Source organism: Rhinocladiella mackenziei (assembly GCF_000835555.1).
Source record: "Rhinocladiella mackenziei CBS 650.93 unplaced genomic scaffold supercont1.3, whole genome shotgun sequence".
Lineage (NCBI taxonomy): Eukaryota > Fungi > Ascomycota > Eurotiomycetes > Chaetothyriales > Herpotrichiellaceae > Rhinocladiella > Rhinocladiella mackenziei.
The window spans coordinates 2280888-2301655 of NW_013550602.1; the positions used below are offsets into that span (position 1 = coordinate 2280888).

A 20768-nucleotide genomic window follows, 5' to 3' on the forward strand; every position below is an offset into this window, starting at 1 on the left:
CAATGACACGTTCTTTGAATACGTGTGCACGGCATCCACAAGGCTTTCTTTCCCCTGGTCTCCTTGTTTGTTCTGCTTCTAGGGTATCCATCGCGGCCACTTTTCCACCATTCTTCAGTATCATCATCCCCCCAGAGTTCGGTTAATCGGGTTGTCGGCTGCTCCCAGTAAGCCGGCCATGAGTGAGAGAAGCATGTTCCTGGTCCAAAATCTTCTGGTCATTTATCATTACTCATTCTAGGAAAAAACGCTCAAAAAGGTATCATCAAATTCAAATCAGCAAATTAGTCTGCCCCTTGGAAAGATTCATCCCACCCTCCAACATTCTCTAGATACATCTTCACTTGCGCTTTCTTCCCCTGCAGGGCACTCCCCAAGGCTTCCAGCCATTGTTCTTCAATCATCGTCACGTGCTGCTTCAATTCAGCCGTGGCCAATGTCTCTTGCTCTTCCCGCACGACCGTGGGGTCGACGCCTGATCCTCCACCGTCAATGTCGGCGCGAACCCTGTTAGCTTTCCCAGCCCGACATTGCGCTCCAAGCAGACTTCCTTTGACTTCGTGCAGCAAACAATGCAGGTTGATTTGTGATTCAATGAACTGATATGTTGATTTCTCAGCATGATCAAGCAGTGAGTATAAATACTGTTGCGGGAACTCGTGATATGCTGGATTCTCCACATATTCGACTTCGGGAATCGCAATCGGTCCAAGCTGGTCAAGTTCGTCGGGCAGCTTTTGAACTAAATCTAGCAAACCTGGGGCGATATCCCAGAAAGCAGACGATTGCAACTGGACTTCCTGTGCCACATTTTCCGAAACGAGTTGAAACAATGTCTGGTATCGCACAAGTGATTCCTCACAAAATGTTTTGTGCCGTTGCAGGCTGTCTTGGGTGAAGAAATCTTCCGTGTCCCGAATCTTGTCCATGTTGCTGACTTGGTGGTACGGCAACAGCACAATGGCTTTGTACTTGTCGTTCCGCTCACTCAGAAGATCAAAGATCTCTCTGCAAATTGTTTCTCGAGTCTCGAAAAGCCATTTCAGCTGCGTGAGATACTCCAAGATCTCTGGCATGGCATCTCCCTCTTGTTGTGGTCGATCAAGATTTTCAGCATGAGTCTCCGCAACTAATTTCTCGGTCAATTCACTGATGCTGGCACTGAGCTGTGCTGCTCGGTCATTTAGCATGTCGTGCATTGGATTGATAACAACATCCTGCAAGGTGTCGAATTCAACTTTCAAACAGGCTTTCTCTGATCGGTTCTCTTCCATCCGCAAAGCTTGTTCTGCCTCGGCGGCCTCGGCATACGTGATACTTCCTTCGTTGATTTGCGCCTGGATGTTAGCCTTAAACGCCTTTTGCCCCTCTGCGATTTTTCGTTTATGCTCAGCTCGCAATGCTTCCACACTAAGGTTGTGTCGTGATCTTCTATTTTGCAACTCGCTCAAATCACTCAATGTTCTAACCAGGTTGCGATATGTGGCCAATTTGGGGTGACTGTTATTCACAGCAGGATAATGCCTGGGGTATGGTGGAGGAAGTGTAATGAACCTTGAGATATCAAGCGCCGGTGGACTCGTTGGGTTTAGAGCTGGTGGATCCGCCACCGGAATGGGATTTGCTTCTTCGTAGAAGCCAAACGTTTCCGGGTGGGTTTTTTCTTCCGGATTTGCCCCTCCTGAATTGTAAACTTCGTTGATATTGGTCGGTGTTGCCGCCTCCGAAAGAACTTCCTGCACGGACAGAGCTGACAGACCCATATATTTCGACTCCCGTTTCGATCTCTTCATTTTGTGGGTTCCCGCGTCGGTCTCGGAGCCGGCCTGAGACTGCCACCACCGACTAGCAGTGCGACCACGAGAACTCAATTCGTCGTTACTCATACTGGCAATCGGTGAGAGAGCTGGGTGGTAGTCCTTCCACCACATGGCTTCAGGGCGCTGAGGGGGGTCGACCCTGATTCCGTGCAAAACTGGCGGATGTGTTTCAATAGCCGGTGTGGAGGGCCTCACGTTTCCATCACTCGTTTCATCACTAAACAAGCGCTGTTTTGCTTCCGCGGGATTGAATTTACCCTCCGTGAATGGCGTTGGATAACGTTGCCGACGGATCTTGGACTCTTCAACGATAAATTCCATGAAGAGCTGTAAGCGTTCGAGTTCAGTGTCAGCCAGACTCTCGCGAAGGAGAAATTCATGGTGTCGACGAGAAGCCTCCGTGATGAAGACGTCAAAATCCCCACGACCCATTTCCGAAACTGACGAGGACGTCGAAGGGAGGACACTATGAGCAGATGTCGGATTCTTGTGACTCAGTGGAGGTGTAGGAAGCGCCTTGGGTGGTACAAGCGGCGTACTGTGGTTACCCATGCTTGAAGTTACAGCCGATGTGCCCGCAGCATATTTCGAGAGATACACGGAAGGATCGTCGTCAGACATCTGGATAGAATGCCTTGTTCGACTGCTCGTTCGAAGGTCCCGGCGACTGGCTTCTGGGCTTGCTCGTCCTATTCCTGCGGACTCGAATGTTGGCGAATGATCAGTGCTATATCCTGACGGGCTCATGGCATCAAACCAAGGGTCAGTGTCAATAGTCAGAGCACTTCCTTCTGCCATTTGCCCTTCGTGCGTGCTCCGTCGGTGCTTTCGCCGCTCCAACAAACCTTTGGCTGAAGACACTCGAAGAGCCGCGCTGCGGCTAAGGCCTATAGGTGTCGACCCGGGTCGGTCGAGATTGCTCGTCTCAATATGCAGCGGCACTGGTGGCCTAGAGTGTGACCGAGAGGTGGATTCATCTCTCCAGTTGGCAGGCGTGGGGGGAAGTGGACTGAGTATTGGTGCCCGCAAGGGTACACGATGATGAGGTCGAGTACTGGGTCCAGCACTTTGTGATTGAGGAAGACTGCGAACTCCACCGGTACTTTGTGATCGGGAAGAAGCTGGAGGGGGACCTGGAGGGGGACCTGGCAATGGCATTCCTGGTTGCCAGCTTCCTTGTCCTTGTTTAGAAGATGATCGAGACATTGAGTCGTCATAGCTGTGATTGGATGATCCATGAGAAGAAGCTGCCCCTGCCGAAGCAGCTCTTCTGGCTGCTGGAGGGGCAGGAAGCGAAGTAGCATCAATTTGGGCTTCTCTTGACGGCGCGAGCGGAAGACCTTGCTGCCCGGCGGTGGTGCTGATCGACAGAGTCACGGCAGAAGGAGGCTTTGTGATACTCAGGGAAGAATTCGGCCGTGACTCGAGTGGTTGCGAGCTAAGGCTCCGATGAGACGACCGATTGTCGAAGCCACCGGTACGACTTGGAGGACCAAAGTACTGGGCAACATTTGTGTTGCCATAGCTTTGACCACCGTCACCCATTGATGTTGACCCTTGGTTGAGGGGCGATAACACTCCCACTGTGCTGGTCGGGGTGTTTATTTGGGATTGGTTTCCATCGGTGAAGGTCGAGTCAGCAGGAGAAATGGTCGATCCTGCACTAGTACAGGCAGCCTGCTCACGATTCGAAGGGGCCGAATATGGAGGAGGAGGATTGGTAATTCCTTCTGTGGCAAAATTCAGATATGTTCATGCTTGTCTCTTACATCAGAATTGGGACTCCTGGAAACAAACATACCCTCAGCCTGCTCCCCATTGTTACGGCCCTCCAGCACCAAAGACGTTCGTCGACTGCCTCCTACCCACTCTCTAGGGTCATAAGGGACGTTATAATTTCCTGACAGTCTTGCAGCCATTGGTGCCGCAGTCCTTGGACTCGGGCCAGGCGAAGGAATATAGGACGGGGAGAATGGACCGTGCAACGATGTCGCGGAGAGGGGAGTATGTGTCGATAGACCAAGAGGGGACGCAACGCTGACCGTCAATGGAGGCGGAAGCGGGAATCTCCCAGACTGTGCCGGAGAGGCTGCAGGTTGGCCATCCCTTGGAGGAGGAGGAGGTGGTGGTGGTGGTGGCGGAGGTGAAGGGAGGACGATGGGAGTTCTTGGGGAATATGGCGACTGTTCAGCTGCATGTATGGACAATGGTCGGCTTTTGAAACATTAGCCCTCACAGAATCTGAGGCGGGAAACGACAACATACATCGACATGTTGAAAGGCTTTGTGCCAAAAATGAGGTCTCGCCCCAGGTTCGAGATTGGTGGGCTAAGCGCCGACACGGGTCAAGTCACATTCGACAACTGTTGGTGCCATATCATTTTGGCCAAGGTCGCCATGTGGATAGTGCTGTTTGCGATGGCATAATGCAGATATCGACGGGAGAAGCATAAACAAAAAGCCATCCAAACAAAAAATGGTAAGGATGATGGTGACAAAGGTGATGGTGGATGGAAGTGGGACTGTAAATAGTACTGTGTTCTATTCTTTGCCACGGAGGCGTCAACTTAGCGAGAGCAAAGCCGCTTGCGGTAGTCGGAGGGGGGTTGAAGCCTTAGGGGGCCCTCCAGTCGGGGAATATGATGGATCTTTGGATGCCTGGATTATCTGCTAGTGATGAGGATTGGGCGGCCGTGCGACAGAGGTGCAGGAAACCCAAGATGCATGCGGGATGGTGTGGAGGTGTGTCGAGATAATACCAAGCGGCTATTCTCATGGAGCAGCCAATAACGCGAGGGACAGGCCGTGATCCAAATACAGAACCCATAAGAAACTAATGGGGAAGGGCCCGGTCAGGTGATTTCACTCTAGGCCTGATCGAGGCACATGTCAGCCTCGGCGCCAAGCCTGCGCCTGAGGTGCGGATGGCATGCACCACGAAATTTTTTGTTCCATCGAGAAACATCGGATGCACGTCTCTTTCTTGTTGCCCTGTTTGCGAATCCAATAGGTCGTGTTAACATAGCAGACTGACGATCCTCCCCTCAAGGAGGATAACAACGAAGTACAATATGTGTCGTACATCTCTTTAGTCGGTCGATTAAATGAGCAACCGTCATTCCTCTACCGGTAGAGAATAAACGAGCCCAATTGGCACAATGGAGCTGGGGGGGATTTGGAGGAAACTATCACACGTGGTTAGTGAGCCATTCCACATGCCCTCAACACCGTGATGAATTTGCATACCGGAACAAACTAGAGTCTTTGATCCTCTTTGGGAATGAAACTCGAATCGCAACGCACGTCAGTCTGATCAATCAGAATGCTGATCACAAATTATCAGTCAACCTGGGATTATTATTTTTTACTGACTACAAAAGCATAGGCCACCTGATGTGTCCAATACCTCTACCAAGTTGATTCACCCATGTCTTCCAGTACGTCCCTCCTACTCCTTCATTCTCTGCAGCACACTATCAGGATGATTGTAAAGAAAAAAAATAAAATAAAATATACGCTGGAAATTACCGGCTGAGACTTTCAAGTCGTTGAAGACACCAAAATGGCTATATCTGATTGTGATCACCGTGATACAATGCGCCCAATGCTCGACATTATAAGTATATTTTGCTAACCAATTCCAAAGGTGCACAGCCATATGAGGATTGCTTCATAGTACGATCTCTGTCCTTGCCGTTTACCCCCATGATCTCCCTGATGAATGGCACTGGGCTCCGACAGCTACAAGATTAGCTGGTCTTGATGGACATGCCCCATTGAGGCAGGCCTAGAAAACCTCGCCCACTGACCCTGCCAGTCTCTCACTTGCGTCGGAGCACCTCAACAACGGACAATACTGATGCTTGCTTGAGCAGTGATCGAATATCCTGTTCCCCCTATTTCCAAGTAAGTATCCACCAAGCGAACCTGTTTCCCTTTCTTCCCATCTATGATGAACACAGCTAGATGACGAGTCTTATTCAGTCAATCTGATGCAGACAACACTCAAACTACCATTCATGCATTTCCTGAACTTTCGTGTGTCATGACCGCGTACCATGTCTTGGTCGAATCCTACTAAGTATTCCTCTCTTAGATTTTTGATCTATGACTCTACAGACGGTATGTCAATCAATCGGCCCTGACCTGCCACACTTCATATTACAGTATGATGAATCGACACATCTCAAAGACAAGCATATGTCCAAGCCGACTTCGGTTGGCCGGGACGAAACTGTCAGGCCTGACGATCATCTCAAATCATATTCAATGCATGCCACTCCTAATGCCTGAGACTGACAATCATTGCGCCAGGTTCGCGTCAAGGCTCAAAACCGTCGTGTAAGTCAGTGCTTTTACCTCAGTGCTTTTCCTCCTCAAATGATGATTTACTCTATTTTTTTTCACGACGGTCAACGTAGCATATGCTTTGACGACCACAGCCTGTGACAGGGCTTAGATCTGAATGGAACAATTCCACACATTGTTTTCGAGCCCCAAAACCGGCAATCTGGCTAACTCTGATGCACAGAAAGCTAGACATGAGTCTCGAGTGGTTCCAATCGAGAGATCGAAAGAGGTTGTTCACTTGGCACATGAAATGATCTCTGTTGGACACATCGCATCATATGCAACTTAACTTCCACTTGAGTTCAACTTTTTCCATCTCACAGTTCTTTCATCTTCTCTTATGCTGTCTTGGTCTCTTTTGTCCTACCCTTCCACCTCATTGTCGTTTATCTTTGTGCCTAACCCATAGGCCCCGCTCTAGTCATCTCGAAGATGACTTATATTAATTCAAGACTTCGACGTACCTTATGTGCCTATCGTGAGGCTAAACTTCTAGCAACGGAATCCAATGGTGTTTCGAAACCTCGTAGTCACTTTCACGCTGACTATCGTTTACGAAGGAAGTCTTCATCCGTAACGCTGAGTCATGCTCTTACTTGACAGGATGAGTCGTCGGCAGACGAGTATAACCCTTCTAATCCAAAGAAGCGTCGAAGCACCGTCTACAACCCTTCTAGAACTCAGAAACGATTCAAGCGAGCAGTAACAGGAGAGGTGCTGGTAGAGTACAACGACAATCCCAACTCACACAGCCCATTCTTGACATTGAAACTTAACTTTGGTCGTGGGGAAGATCTTCAACAAGAGTTGGTGGCACAATACGGCACTGGATACGCACCTGCCATTCCAGAGGACGCTGGCAGTGGGAGAAAAACTGGAATGTTTGCCTGGCCACAGGACATGGAGCCTTATGAATGCGATGCCCTGCTTCGACAATCGTTTCTCGAACAATTTGGTGAGGATTGTAAAATGATCGAGAACACGAAGGGGATGGCGCTTCGCAACGACACAGTGGTGGACGAAGATCGAAATACTGCGGATCAGCAGTGGATTGCCTGTAAGGAGTCTAAGAAGAGATGCTCACTGAAGAAGACAGGGAGCTCTCCGTGTGTACGATGCCGGCGTCAGGAAGCCGAGTGCGTCTTGTACACCACGAGGAAAAGGGAGCCGTCGCTAGATATACAGACACCCCTCATCATTTGACCCCAAACTTCCAACCACTTCCCATCCCCCCACGGCCAATATAACACCGATTCAAATTATCAGAGATTTTGCTGAACAGTTGAAAGCTGGCAAAGGATCGAAAGACGACCCGATATCACTCAAATCACCCCGTTCTTCTCCGGACCTGGACTCTACGGAGGCGGCCGCCAAATCAAGACGATCCATACTTATTGGGCGCACCCAATCGAGTTTAAACATCTGTCCAGCGCAAGATCTCCATGTCACTTTTGTACTGACTTCAGATATGGCATCTTTGGACTTGGTCCTAAAGAGGTGGACGTGATCCAATACCGTGATGGGGAGAAATTTGAGGAAATGGGCAATGGGCACAGATCTAAGGGATGTGAGGCAACGCGGATGTGCGTCCATTGTTCTCTGAATCGGCTACACATTTCCAGGTGCAAAATTCACATCTTTGCCCCCCTCGGAACCAGATCCAAGGCAAACTTGGACTATTACGCCGGTCAAGTAATTGCTCCGGAATGGGTGCCGCTTTTGAAGACCGCTACCTATCCAACGTGTTCGCTATGCGTACATGCCGCATTCTGGCGACGTTGCGTAAGTCAGAAATTCAACAAATTGGGCCAGAAGCTGTCTCCAGCAGATGGAAAAGACAAGGGGTGCGGCTTGGTCTTATGCGATTTGTGCCACACAAGGATCAAGGAAGCCGCTGCGCGAAGTGACTCTGATGGTATTCGCGCAGACGCGGACTTTCTCTTTCCCGAGAGTTTACTTCACATTGCCTTCAGTACGTCTTTTCTGGCCATGGATGGTGGAAACGACTGACTAATATCATCGCAGAGTGATGAACCGAGTCGCTATTCAAGACCTGACGCTCTTGAATAGAAGTTAACTCTATGCAAGCATGGAAAATAGGAGGAATAGTTGGGATACCTCAGCATCTCCGAGCTTGCGAAGAGAAACATCATCAACTGCGATTGGAGGAGAGACCAGGACTCGAGGACAACGCTAGTGATGCAGTCAGGACGGTGGCCAAGTCAATGATCGTTATGCAGGCCGCTAGTCGGATTTGAATAGGATGAGTCTCTTTTTCGCCCTAACTTCTGCTCTCATCGTATTGTCTACAGAACGGATTTAGAGGACGTTGAGTATTCATTTGCCCATGGGAATCGCACCAAGTAATTACAGGGACAAGCGTCGCGATTTGCTGACGTTGATAAGCGGTCTGGCGATAAGGATATCTTCGCAGGCTCGACGCGCAACCAGTAGAAACCCCCACCAGTCCTCGAAGCACAGCACAACAGATATAAGCCCATCAAGCTACATTTGTGAGGTCTGTCAGTTGGATTCCGCTACAGAGAATCGTCTGTTTCTACGCCTCCACTGTCCTGCACTACTACAACGAAGCGTTCTAGTCTGACGGGCCCAAAAACAATCCTCTCGTCACCTCTGGGCAACAATCACTGCAGACTCAATCTACCCGAGACCTCCTCACCAAGTCAGCAAGACCTCAAGAATCGCAGGCGATATCTGCTGACAACTGTTTTCATTCACCGCCAAAAGGCCCTGTATCTGAACCACCACCGATCAGCACCGGGAAAGAAAGTCACACAGACAACTCCCCACAGCCAAAAAAGCGAGGGGCCAAGCAGGCCAAAGGAGCCCCAGGCATCTCCCAATTTCCAGCTCCGCCCAGGAGGAAGTTTTTCTCGAGCCGTCCTACAATCATGAGTTTCATCCAGTCCAGCCCCATTGCTCTGTTGAATAGGAGCTCTCTGAACAGAGTCCTTCAAACGCCTGATGTGAGTTAGTACCATTCCTCTCTGCTGCATTGTCATCTTGCAGTTCGTTCTTTTTGATTTGACCTCGTTCTTTGGTTTTTGGCCCCCGGTTTCCGAGGATCGTGGACACTTGGATCGGCCAACCCCGTTGCCATTGGGTAGCCTTTTTCTTTCAACCGGGCAGCCACGGAGAAAATAAATCCGCATGGATTTGTCTCTCAGTGTCTCCGTACTCCGTGTCGTCTCAACCGAGGCAATGACCAATGCATGGGGGGGAAGAGAGGGCAGCCTTCCGCAACCTTAAGCCTCCCAGCGTTTGTGGGTGAGGCTGACGATATTCTTGGTTACTGGCTTCTGGTGACGATGTCATCCGGTGAACCGACACACTCTTTTGACCGCGTCTACTTTCTCTATGGAGTAGCCCGTGAATAACCAACCAGTTAGTGGAGAAAGCAGACCTGCATGTGGACCAAAGAGATTCCTTATTTCTCCGAAACAAAAACTCAGCAAGGAACTTTCTGCAAAATTGTCTCGAGACCAGATTTCAAGCCCACCACATTCTCATCTTGCCCATGCCCATCGACCTCACAACTTGTAGCAATCTACTCCGAAGGGGAAGTGGTGTGATCTTCCTATTCGAACTTCAACCTTGCATGTTTACCGACTCACCTTTGTCTCTCAAGTGCTCGGATTCAACACCGCAATTTTGGCAAGGCTTGGCGTCAACTGGTTATTCCACCTGTCGATTCTGACGCCCTCGACTGACAACTATTGACGACACGAACACCTGTTTGAGTCTCGGACGATCATTGCAATCAGACATTCAGTTGGATCGGGGGTTATTTGCTGTCAAGTCTATCGGAATGCCACAAAACGTGAGCCAGTTTGATCTTTTACATTGATAACTCCACATCGGCGTGAGGTGCAAATCCCGAGGCGTGGCCGTTCTTTGTGCGGCTCCATGCACCACTTATCCCCCCCTTGCAGGACCAATCCAAACGACGCAACTGTTTCCTCATCCCCGTTAGACGTTTCTTCCAATCATGGCATTGAGTCTTCCAAATAGCGATCGAGTATGCCTTCATTTTAGCAACCCTTGTTGTCTGCCGTTGCAATATTAGCCACCCATGTACTGACGAGACCCCAGTCAGATGTCACACAGATTGTTGTGGTCATGGTCGGCTTGCCGGCTCGTGGCAAGAGTCTAATAGCTGGGAAAGGTACGAAACATCCGTAGTTCTGAACTTTTCACTGATTCGGTGTCGCAGTTAAGCGATATCTGCGATGGACATCCGTCAAAGCTGAAGTCTTTAACGTGGGCAAGTATCGACGAACAGACAATCCCCATCCGGACGCCAAATTCTTCGATGTCAACAACCCGGAAGGCGAAAAGGCTCGTCGTGCCGCAGCTGAAGCCGCCGTTGCGGATATGCTTAAATGGTTCAAAGATAAGGACAACAAAGTCGCCATTCTCGACGCTACCAATTCCACAAAGTCCCGAAGAAAATGGATCTACGACAAAATTGTTGAAGCAAACCTCCTTCGTACGATATCCCAACACCTGTATATGACATGTGCTAATCTCTTCCTACAGATTTATTTGTGGAGAGCAAATGCGATGACGAGGACCTCATTATGTCAAATATCCTAGAAGTCAAAACTACGTCTCCCGACTACATTGGGTACGATCACCACGACGAGCACGACTCCGGTCCAGGAGCGCTAATGTCGAGAGTAGTCAAGATCCAGAGGAAGCAGCCAAAGATTTCCGCAACCGGATTCGCAACTACGAGAAGGTGTATCAGACCATTGACGAATCCGAAAAGCATCTCACCTACGTCAAAATCATCAACATTGGGTAAATTGAGCCCTCTTATGACCGCATACACTGTCGCCTTGACTCACAAATCTCCCAGTGCTCGAGTTGTCATCAACTTCATTCAAGACTACCTCCAATCTAGACTCGTCTACTATCTAACCAACCTGCACATCAAGCCTCGCAGCATATGGCTCTCCAGGGTTTGTCGTCCCCCCAAATTCCAACCTTATTTCCATCTCCAATACTAATTTCGATTTTCCCCCCCCCCCTCCTCTAAATAGCATGGCGAATCTGAGTACAATCTCGAAGGCAAAATCGGCGGAGACGCCAATCTCTCGGGACGGGGCGAGCGATACGCAAAGATGCTACCAGAGCTCGTCAAGCGCTCTGGGCTGCCCACAGACGCACCGCTGACGATCTGGACATCGACACTCAAGCGCACGAGTCAGACAGCGCAGTATCTTCAGAAAGAACTCGGCTGGGAGAAATTGCAGTGGAAGGCGCTCGATGAACTCGACAGCGGTGTCTGTGATGGTATGACTGTATGTGCCCATCCTCTTTTTTCTCCTCTTATTATCACCGTAACTATGAGCTCTGTTTCTATCCTGTGACTCATATGTTCCAATCTTTCCCCCGCCGGTCTATCTAGATGTGCTAATAGGCAATGAACACCACCAGTACCGAGAAATCTCCGAAAAATATCCCGAAGACTTCCAAGCCCGTGACGACGACAAATACAACTACCGCTACCGAGGCGGCGAATCGTACCGCGACGTCGTGATCCGCCTTGAGCCCATCATCATGGAACTCGAGAGGAGCGAAAATATCATTATCATAACGTATGTCATCTTCCCTCTTTCCCCCCGCCGCCCAGAGGCGGGGGGGTTTCCTCCTACTCTTTCTTTATTTTCACATTTTTCCCTCCCACACAGCGAACACCCACACTCCTTTTCCCCTCCCTCACACTTTGTAGATTACTGGCCTAATCGTATATTTGACAGCCACCAAGCCATCGTCCGCTGCATCTTCGCGTACTTCATGGAGATACCCCAGGAAAAGTCACCCTGGATGGAAGTGCCCCTGCACACACTAATGAAACTTACGCCCAAAGCCTACGGGACCGAGGTCGAGCGCTTCAAAGCCGATATCCCTGCCGTCAGCACGTGGCGGCCCAAGGGCTCGACGGCAAAGCATCACGATAGTGTCAACGAGGGTGCACCCGAAGACGTGGTCGGTGAGGTCAAGAGTAATGTGCAAAAGGCGCAGGTGAACGTACCAAAAGAAACGAAGAATGGCGTGTCAGCGTTCATGATGACGGGGTTGCCTTTGCCTTGAAAGCAGGAAGCGTTTGAGTGTGGAGAGAAAGGGGCGGGGTGTGCGGGATCAATCGATCGATCAGTCGACTACATGGAAGCACTCGCTCAGATTATACGGTTAATGATGTAGAGTGATATCGGCAACTACATACTTATCTATAAAGTATATCTTTCTGTGTCGTCTGGACAATACTCTAGATAGAGCTCACAAAGGGGATCTTGCCGGAAACAGAGACACATTTTAGCATAACGTTACCCGGTAAGAAACAAAGAAAGCGCCGAAGACATTGGCCGACGGAGGATCCTGCGTTCGCGAAAGTATTCTGCAAGAGTTCTTAGCATGCGAAAGGCGAGCCGACAGTTCCGGCGTTGTATGCGTCGATGATAAGTTTGATGGAGACGTATGTTCCTAGATACCAGAACAAAGTGGGATCGTCAGCATCGTTCATCATCCCCCCAACTGAAATCAAAAACCAAGCTGGGAAACATGGAGAGAGCGAAATTCCACACCTACCGGCAACGCATATAAATGCCCCCGCAAGGAACGTGAGGACATTTATGACGGTCTTGAGTGGACTCTCTTTCCACGCTCTTATGCCGGACACACCCCTGAGCTGTCCTCTATCCAAGCCGTGCCAGGCATCATGAAGCCAGAAAGCGCCTGCAATTCCGTAAGTGTACCAACTCGCGAATAAACTGGCAGCGATCGATACGAGATAGGCGAATATAGGGACGCCGACAGCAAGAACGAAGGCCGCGCCATTGGCAAGCAGGATCAAGATCGTCCATGTCGTCCAACCAAGAAAGGTGTGCTCGTGCAAATGCTTCGTGTGTCGAAACAAGCGAATGAAAAAGAGCTTAGCAGCGGTATGGGAGTAAAGGCTGCCAGCAATCAGGAAGTTCGGAAGCGCAATGCCGTAGGTGGCTTTCGCCCATTTAGGCGGGAGGGAAGAGAATGCTGGTGACATGACAGATGGCCCAAGATACACGTACATGACGACTGCAAATACGATATAGAATAAAGTCGCGAATCCTTGCAGTACCCACGCTGCCTTCTTTGCGTCTGCTGGTCTCTTCATTTCCGATATCAGAATGAAGAACATGAAGTGGCCAGCATAAGCAAACACGGGGTTGGTGATAGAAACGAAGGCGTCGTAGAAACTGGCAGAGCGTGCAACGTCCACATGTCGGTCTGGTGCCGGGTTTGCACCCGCTGCCGCCATACCAACGATCCCTGCAACCAGGATACAGATGCAGGATGGTATGCAGAGCCACGAGAGCTGATCGAGAGTTCGTGGAAAGGAGAGAACCAGTGTTGGAACAGTAAAAATTCCTGAACAGATAGGTGAGCCGTCGTAGACATGCAACTTGAAGGAAGCGTTGTCAAACCAGTGTATAGCATCAGGCAGAGCTTATTATCCGACAAAATACTCAATGTAATTTGGCCAGCCAGTAATTGTGACCCAGTTGCACAGACGGCGAAGATCACGGTTCCAGCGGCAAGTATTTCTCGCACAATGGGGCCTCCAAGGATCTTTCCGGCGTCTCCCATGTTGTGGACTTCAGGATGGTTCAACTTGAAGTCGATTAAGACGAATGATGTGTATAACGCGAAGACACCTAGATCAAGTTAGTACCTTGACTCAAAAAGCCACCACAAATCGCTATTCACCCAGGAAAGCTATCAGAACAACCCCAGGGACAATCCCTACAACAGCCGTAGCTGCCGGGAGAGAAAGCATGCCATTGCTGACGATCTCAGCAATCATGAGCACAGCAACCATAGGCCACGACAGGGTTTTGTATCGGATGGTAACATTTTCTTCGTTCCCGAAGACGTCTCGGTCTTGATGTGGTCAATTGAATCATGTCGCCATGGCTTTCAAAGGATTTTACACACCATGATACCCAGCAGGGGCGCCACCAACCAGGTCTATCGAGCGCGTAGCTGACAGTCCTTCAGGCTCGATGTCAACTTCTCCGGGACCATTATATCTGTATTTCTCGTAGCTGGTCATTGTGAGGATGCCAATCACATTCAGCAGATAATTCAGACAGAAAATGTTAACATCACATGGAAGCACAGAGAATGCTGGTCGGTATTGGAATCAAGATAAAGCGTTATGTATGGAAATCGGACCCTGGGAGTCGGCATAGCATATCAATCATCATGACCAAAGAGGAAGGTGACAAGCCGTCTGGAGATCGCTTACATAGAGACCTCAACGGAGATGAGAGTTGAGCTTTGGAGGCCTAAGATTGGATCGAGGGAGCGACGCGGGAAAAGGGAGACGGAGGGCCGTGGCTGGTGGGTGAAAAAGCCACAGTCACATGATGTGGCTGATAAGTGAGCACGTCATTGCTCCAATTCACAATCACATGCTTGTGACGGTGCCTCCTCCACAAAGTCGTCATACCATCCACTTCATAGGCGGGCTTTCCAGCACAGAACTACTAGTACCAAACCTACAGCTTCTTTTTCTTGCTCGCCTTCCGTTTTGATACCGTTACATCTTTTCATATCTCTCCAGTCCATTAACTCCCTCCACCTCTTTATTCACGTTCGTCTCTTCCCAAGATGAGTTACGCCGACGCCGCTGCTAAGGGCCCAAAGCAGGCAGCCGAAGAGGTAGGCCAGGTTCCCAACACGTCCCGATCATATTTCTCAGCTAACACATCACAGGCGTAGGTGTTGAATCGAGCTTCTTTCGGTGTTGATTCATGTGCTGAGATTTGTCAACAGGCGTGCTGCCCCAGTTCCTTCGCTTTCCCATTCCGAATCTGAATCCGCCAGCTTGATCGACGTTGACTCGCCACACGTTAGCTCCGTCAAGTCTGATTTTCAGGAACAAGCCGTCAAGACAGAGACCCAAGCTGAAAGAGTCGAGCATGAATTAGAAGAGAAGGCTCACGCTGAGGCTGAAAAGCTGTCGGCTGCTGCGGAGAGTGCGAACAAGAAAGCCGTCACGAAGGGCAAAGAAGTGAGGGATGCCTTGGAAAAAGATCGTAAAAAATTGAGCGACAACAAAGACAACCCTGTTATTATTGGAAATGCCATCATTTGGGGTCTTGCTACTCTCGCCATTGGCTATGGCGCTTACCAGAAGCACGTCAAGGGCCAATTGGACTGGCAACTCGCAGGCACAGTTGCAGGATGTGTCAGCGCCTTTGCTGTAGCCGACTACTTCGGCAGCAAGTGAGTTGAACTTCCAACATTCAATTTGCTACAATCAGTTTCAAAAGGTGTTCGACTGATTGATATCTAGGTGGTTGTTCGAAAACAAGTACCCTCCCAAGTAGATGGGGATGAGCACCGGTTGATGTCTTGTGTCTGTAATCGCACTGTGTAATTTTTTTTTTTTTCTTTTTTCCCCTTTGACCTCTCTACTCGGTTTACACGGCGGCTTTGGGGGTAACTTGGGTCCGTTACTTTTGGTTCGCTCGCGAATATGATATCCCTCATGATTTCCTGAACGCATCCTGTTTCCGTCCTTCTGAACATCCCAAACCACCCCCCCCCCCCCCCCCCCTCCTCTTATATCAACGCATGGAGGGCCTGGTGAACGTCCTCATTCAAGTATCTTTGTGACCACTGTGTCTAATTCTTCTTCCATGTCATCCCCCACGAGACGAGCAGACTTTATTGGTCGGAGCTGGCTCGTGGTCATCGGACCCTGGACGATAAATCGCCAATTCCAGCACAACTATCAGGGCAGTAAAAAGTCTGCCAAACTTATCAGCGGCATGGACATCCAGATGGGGATTGATCCACGTGTTGAACAACGGATTCCGGACGTTATTCGGCAACAGAAGCTCAGAGTACCGTTTATCAGGTGAAGAACCAGTACCAGATCGAGAAAGATAACAGGATATCACAACAAAAATCCACCGCATATGGACTTCTAGCTCTGCTCAGTGATCGAAGACATGATTTTGTTCGTGGGCACCGCGCGTTTCCACGTCCAGAGTGGATAGGTCTTTGTAGCACTAAATGCTGTGATCATCGGCCGTTGGATATCGACAAAAGGAGTTATAGTGTGTCAAATTGTTGAGGCGAAGAGCGAGCAGCTCAAGGAATTGTTCATACAGGCGCCTGCGTAAGGAGGTACGGACTGATTTCTCATTTAGAGTTGTCATTAGCCCAAATTAATACTGTGCTTTTGATGGGCGACTGACATGAGTGATAAGAGAGAGAGAGAGAAAAAAAAAAAAAAAAAATAAATACAGAGAAGAGCCATGATCAAAGTGTCAAGGCAAAGAATATTGACCGTTGCGCAAGAGGTACCTTCTTTACCACCGTGTTGCCCATAAATGACACGCTCGCTTGCTGATCAAGGAAGGAAGACATGGAATCATTTCACCCGTTGAAGCTTATCGCCCTACTATGAAATGGTCTGCATCTATGATCTTGCTGACCTGCATAGTGATTTAGGGCTTGAGGTTGAATTGATAGATGAGGGCTCGTAAACATATTTTCACCCATATAGGCTCTTTCACACGTTTCAAATGCAATCATAGGTGACAGGCCGACTAAATTAAAATTGTCTGGGGCGATCAAAGTTTTGAAACACGAGCACGGCGAGGGAAGTCCCCGAACCTTTTTTTCTTTTTTGGCGAAGTGGTTGGTAAGGACAATCTGTACTTTTGCAACATCTCATGCAATATGAATCCTCGGATTATTTGGACTTGATTTCGAGAATTTCAGGACATACATTTGACTCTTTTGGTATTACAGTCATTTTCATCTACACGGAGAGCCACAATGGTATGTCAACGTTCACTTTCAAATCCAGCCCCGGGTCCCATGCGTATCTAACCTTCCATAGAATGTGCTATTCAATTCAGCCTTGAAGCAGTCCACTGCTGTTCGTCGTGATCTTGAGACGTTTGCACAGGCACCAGCTACCGCATCTCCTGCTCTTCAAGGACAAATATCTACCACCCTGACGAGTCTCTCGCGGACCTTGGAAGACTACCAAAATTTATCACGAAATGAACTGAATGAAGAGAAGAAAGAGAAGGCAGCCGAAAGATTAAAGAATTTCCGAGCAGATCTAGCATCGTATCGCGCACAGTTTGACCAGCTGAAAAAGGAGCGCGAAGGTGCAGTGGCAGCTCACAACAGGAACGAACTACTTGGGAGACGACCTCATCACGCCGCCACTCCCGAAAACCCATACGCCCACGCATCCGGCCAGAGTGCGTTTGCTCCGGCGCATCGCAGCACCCAAGATGGCCTGTCGTTTGGGGCGGACCCGAATAATTACGCGCGCGAGGACCATGCGCTGCGGGAACAAAATTTCTTCAGTACGGCCAATGCTCAGCTAGATGAATTTCTAGACCGAGGCCGTGCTGTACTTGGCGACTTGGGACAGCAGCGGGAGATCCTCAAGGGCACACAAAGAAGGCTCTATAGTGTCGCAAACACCCTCGGAGTGAGCGGGGACACCATCCGCATGGTTGAACGGCGGGCCATGCAAGACAAATGGATGTTCTGGGGAGGTGTGGTGATCTTCTTCCTGTTCTGCTTTTTGGTCGTCTATTTCCTAAAATGAAGGACACCTACTCTCCCTAATCTACTTACCATCATCTTCCAGTTTCCCAGACCAGCCAAGGTCGATCTAGCGATCGACATCGGTATTTGCGGTCATGCCGAATGTGTGGACGGCACGAGTCCGCTCGACCGGAGAGCGCCAGTCGACCAGCTCGACGAAGAAAGAAATGACCCCGGGTGAGGCTTCTGGTATGATGCTAGATCACACTTTATTCGATTTCTGAGTACCAGTGGTCTGAGACTATCGGAAGCCCTAACCCGGCGGGACCGATCGCAGAAGCAAACAAATTCACCCTTTTTCGATATGACCGCTCTCGGACCACTCCAAGCCCGACGCCATGCGGATCCTCTCCCGCTCTGGCCTCTATTAGCGGATCTTGTAACTATGTCGTGTCGTGGCACATCGACATAGTTCTGGAGCATTGTCGACAGCGAGTGGGGTTGAGTCAGGAAAACCCGAGTCATAAAACTATGGCCGACCCCAGACACCGGATATTATCCCTGGCTTGGCCGGTGCGTGAACAGCAAAGACTCCCCGCACGGTAGAAGGCGGGATCTATCCTATTGGCTTTCAAACCACACGAACATATCCACACTGTATGAGAATAGCGACTCCCAGAGCTAAGTTGGGTATTTTACTTGGGTGATCTGATCACCAAATTCTTAAATATCTGCCATGTCTCTCCGTCATTGTGTACTCGCAGCTCCTTCGTGTACTGATTTTCACGCCTCTCTCCCCTTCTATATCTCCGCTTGATTCTCTGAGGGTCATTTCACCATTTGCCCAAAAAGGAAAATGGCGGGTGACAAGCCGTGGCCACAAGTGCCTGTAGGCAACAAAGATCATACCCAAGCAGCGGTTGTGATCATCGGGGGAGGCATCTCAGGAATGTGCACTGCTATTGACCTCATTAAGAGGAACGAGTGCAAGAATTTCATCATCTTGGAGAAGAGCGGTGGTCTTGGTGGTACATGGCGCGATAACAAATACCCGGGCTGCTGCTGTGACGGTAAAGCGCACTTCGACCGGGATCCATTGTGCACCACCCTCTAACTGTTCGATAGTCTGGTCGCATTTATACAGTTATTCTTTCGAACAGAACCCTGACTGGACGCGAGAATACCCCGGGCAAGAAGAGATCCTGCAGTACCTGATGGGCGTCGCGCAGAAATATGAACTCTACCGCTACGTTCGTTTCAACACCGCCGTCGAATCTGCGAAATGGGATGATGTGGCTAAGAAATGGGAAACCACCGTATCCGTTCAGGGAGCTAAAGATGCCGAATTTGGAAGCACGTATACCATCACCTCCGATTTCCTGGTGTCCGCTGTTGGTCAGCTGAATGTTCCGAGGCTGCCCGACATCCCAGGACTTGACGAGTTTCGAGGCAAGCTTATGCATAGCGCCCGCTGGGATTGGAGCTACGATCTCCGGGGAAAGAAAGTCGCAATCATTGGAAATGGAGCCACGGCCGCACAAATTATTCCCGAAATTGCTAGAGAGGTGGGACATCTCACAATTCATCAGCGCACGCCCAATTGGGTCATTCCTCGACTGGACGCCCCCATTGCTCCATGGAAGAGAACGATGTACAAGTACATTCCCCTCATTCGATGGCGCAAACGAGCGGATATGATGGACTACCGGGAGGGCTTCTATGACGCTGTCTTTGACCATTCCTCGGCGACCGCGCAATTCATTGAAGCTCAAAGCATCGAACATATGCATACACAACTCCCTGGGAGACCCGATCTGTGGGAGAAACTTCAGCCCAAATATGCTGTTGGTTGTAAGCGGGTCATCATCAGCGATGACTACTTCCCGGTATTCCAGCGCGACAATGTGAAATTGGAGACTGGCAAGATCGACGTAATCACCGCTAAAGGCATCGTCACGGAGGGCAAAGAAAAAGACTACGATCTCATTATTCTGGCAACTGGTTTCCGCACAGTTGAATTCATGCATCCGATGGAAATCACCGGGAGCGCCGGGCGAACCCTCGCCAGCATCTGGAAGGAAGGTGGGCAGGCCCTGTATGGAATTACCGTGGAAAGCCTGCCAAATTTCGGAATGCTTTATGGACCAAACACCAACCTGGGGCACAACAGCATTATCCTCATGATTGAGTCACAGAGCAAATATATCAACACATTGATCAGGGAGGTGATTAACGCCCGAAGTCAAGGTGGTAGCTTGGTGATCAAGCCCAAGGAAAAGCGAGTCAAGGAGTTCAACGACGAAATCCAGTCTGAGCTGGAGAAGAGCAGCTTCGCCGACCCTAACTGCAATAGCTGGTACAAGGTTAAGGAGACAGGCAAAATCACCAACAATTGGAGTCGGACGGTGGTAGATTATCAGAAGGCAAGTGGTCGCGCCAGACTTGACTACCAGGATGGGATGCTAACTGTTCCATAGCTGCTCAGCCATGTCAACTGGTCCGATTTTGATCTATCAGGAAGTGGTGCAGACAACCTTGTCAGACGGGAAAGTACTTACATTGGACGCGTGATTGAAGAATCCCTGGTGAGCTACCAGACAATGGGTTGGACCGCGCTTAGCCTCGCTGCTGTTGGTGCAGCGGGAATGGCTCTTCGTCATGCAGGCAGGTTACGGTTTGGTTAAAACTAATAGCTAGTCGTGTAGAAGGCAGAAATGAAGCTCGGAAGATGGAAGATGGGAAATAGGGGGGCCAGCCCTCCTATCTCTAGCTAGTGAGGAGTTTCTCATACAGAGGATCCTGGTACTTGCCTAGGCGGTCGTTAGTACGGAGTACTCTATTCAGATATGCAACAGTGGAATTTTATTTAGGCCCGAACTTTGAAAGCCGCGACTGCTGCAGAACACACAGTACATTCTTCAGGCTCACCATATTAAGGGGGCCTCAACAGCGCTCGAGTCTTTTTGACACTCAATTCCCCTTTCTCCGGCGGCTGGAGAACAG

The 20768-nt window shown here is 49.7% G+C and overlaps 7 protein-coding genes across 7 annotated transcripts; 5 read left to right on the forward strand and 2 right to left on the reverse strand.

Annotated features, from left to right (window-relative positions):
- Window positions 1-284: 284 nt before the first annotated feature.
- On the reverse strand, window positions 285-4093 carry Z518_04346 (uncharacterized protein; the record flags this gene model as incomplete). The annotated part of the gene is made up of 3 exons (XM_013418052.1): window positions 285-3550; window positions 3622-4034; window positions 4086-4093. The coding sequence occupies 3 exons, from the start codon at window positions 4091-4093 to the stop codon at window positions 285-287; spliced, it is 3687 nt and encodes a 1228-aa protein (XP_013273506.1).
- Window positions 4094-7070: 2977 nt separating this feature from the next.
- On the forward strand, window positions 7071-8180 carry Z518_04347 (uncharacterized protein; the record flags this gene model as incomplete). The annotated part of the gene is made up of 2 exons (XM_013418053.1): window positions 7071-7306; window positions 7460-8180. 2 exons carry the CDS (start codon window positions 7071-7073, stop codon window positions 8178-8180), a joined length of 957 nt encoding a protein of 318 aa, XP_013273507.1.
- Window positions 8181-10179: 1999 nt separating this feature from the next.
- Z518_04348 (uncharacterized protein) lies at window positions 10180-12290 on the forward strand (the record flags this gene model as incomplete). Its single annotated transcript, XM_013418054.1, has 9 exons — window positions 10180-10209; window positions 10284-10356; window positions 10405-10680; window positions 10731-10818; window positions 10875-10994; window positions 11053-11155; window positions 11237-11497; window positions 11634-11794; window positions 11957-12290. The coding sequence occupies 9 exons, from the start codon at window positions 10180-10182 to the stop codon at window positions 12288-12290; spliced, it is 1446 nt and encodes a 481-aa protein (XP_013273508.1).
- A 316-nt stretch (window positions 12291-12606) lies between these two features.
- Window positions 12607-14289, reverse strand: Z518_04349 (uncharacterized protein; the record flags this gene model as incomplete). The annotated part of the gene is made up of 5 exons (XM_013418055.1): window positions 12607-12680; window positions 12786-13604; window positions 13661-13891; window positions 13944-14117; window positions 14172-14289. The coding sequence occupies 5 exons, from the start codon at window positions 14287-14289 to the stop codon at window positions 12607-12609; spliced, it is 1416 nt and encodes a 471-aa protein (XP_013273509.1).
- A 560-nt stretch (window positions 14290-14849) lies between these two features.
- On the forward strand, window positions 14850-15571 carry Z518_04350 (uncharacterized protein; the record flags this gene model as incomplete). Its single annotated transcript, XM_013418056.1, has 3 exons — window positions 14850-14956; window positions 15015-15467; window positions 15538-15571. 3 exons carry the CDS (start codon window positions 14850-14852, stop codon window positions 15569-15571), a joined length of 594 nt encoding a protein of 197 aa, XP_013273510.1.
- A 312-nt stretch (window positions 15572-15883) lies between these two features.
- Z518_04351 (uncharacterized protein) lies at window positions 15884-17826 on the forward strand (the record flags this gene model as incomplete). The annotated part of the gene is made up of 2 exons (XM_013418057.1): window positions 15884-16090; window positions 17098-17826. 2 exons carry the CDS (start codon window positions 15884-15886, stop codon window positions 17824-17826), a joined length of 936 nt encoding a protein of 311 aa, XP_013273511.1.
- Window positions 17827-18621: 795 nt separating this feature from the next.
- On the forward strand, window positions 18622-20449 carry Z518_04352 (uncharacterized protein; the record flags this gene model as incomplete). Its single annotated transcript, XM_013418058.1, has 3 exons — window positions 18622-18835; window positions 18891-20173; window positions 20243-20449. The coding sequence occupies 3 exons, from the start codon at window positions 18622-18624 to the stop codon at window positions 20447-20449; spliced, it is 1704 nt and encodes a 567-aa protein (XP_013273512.1).
- Window positions 20450-20768: the final 319 nt, after the last annotated feature.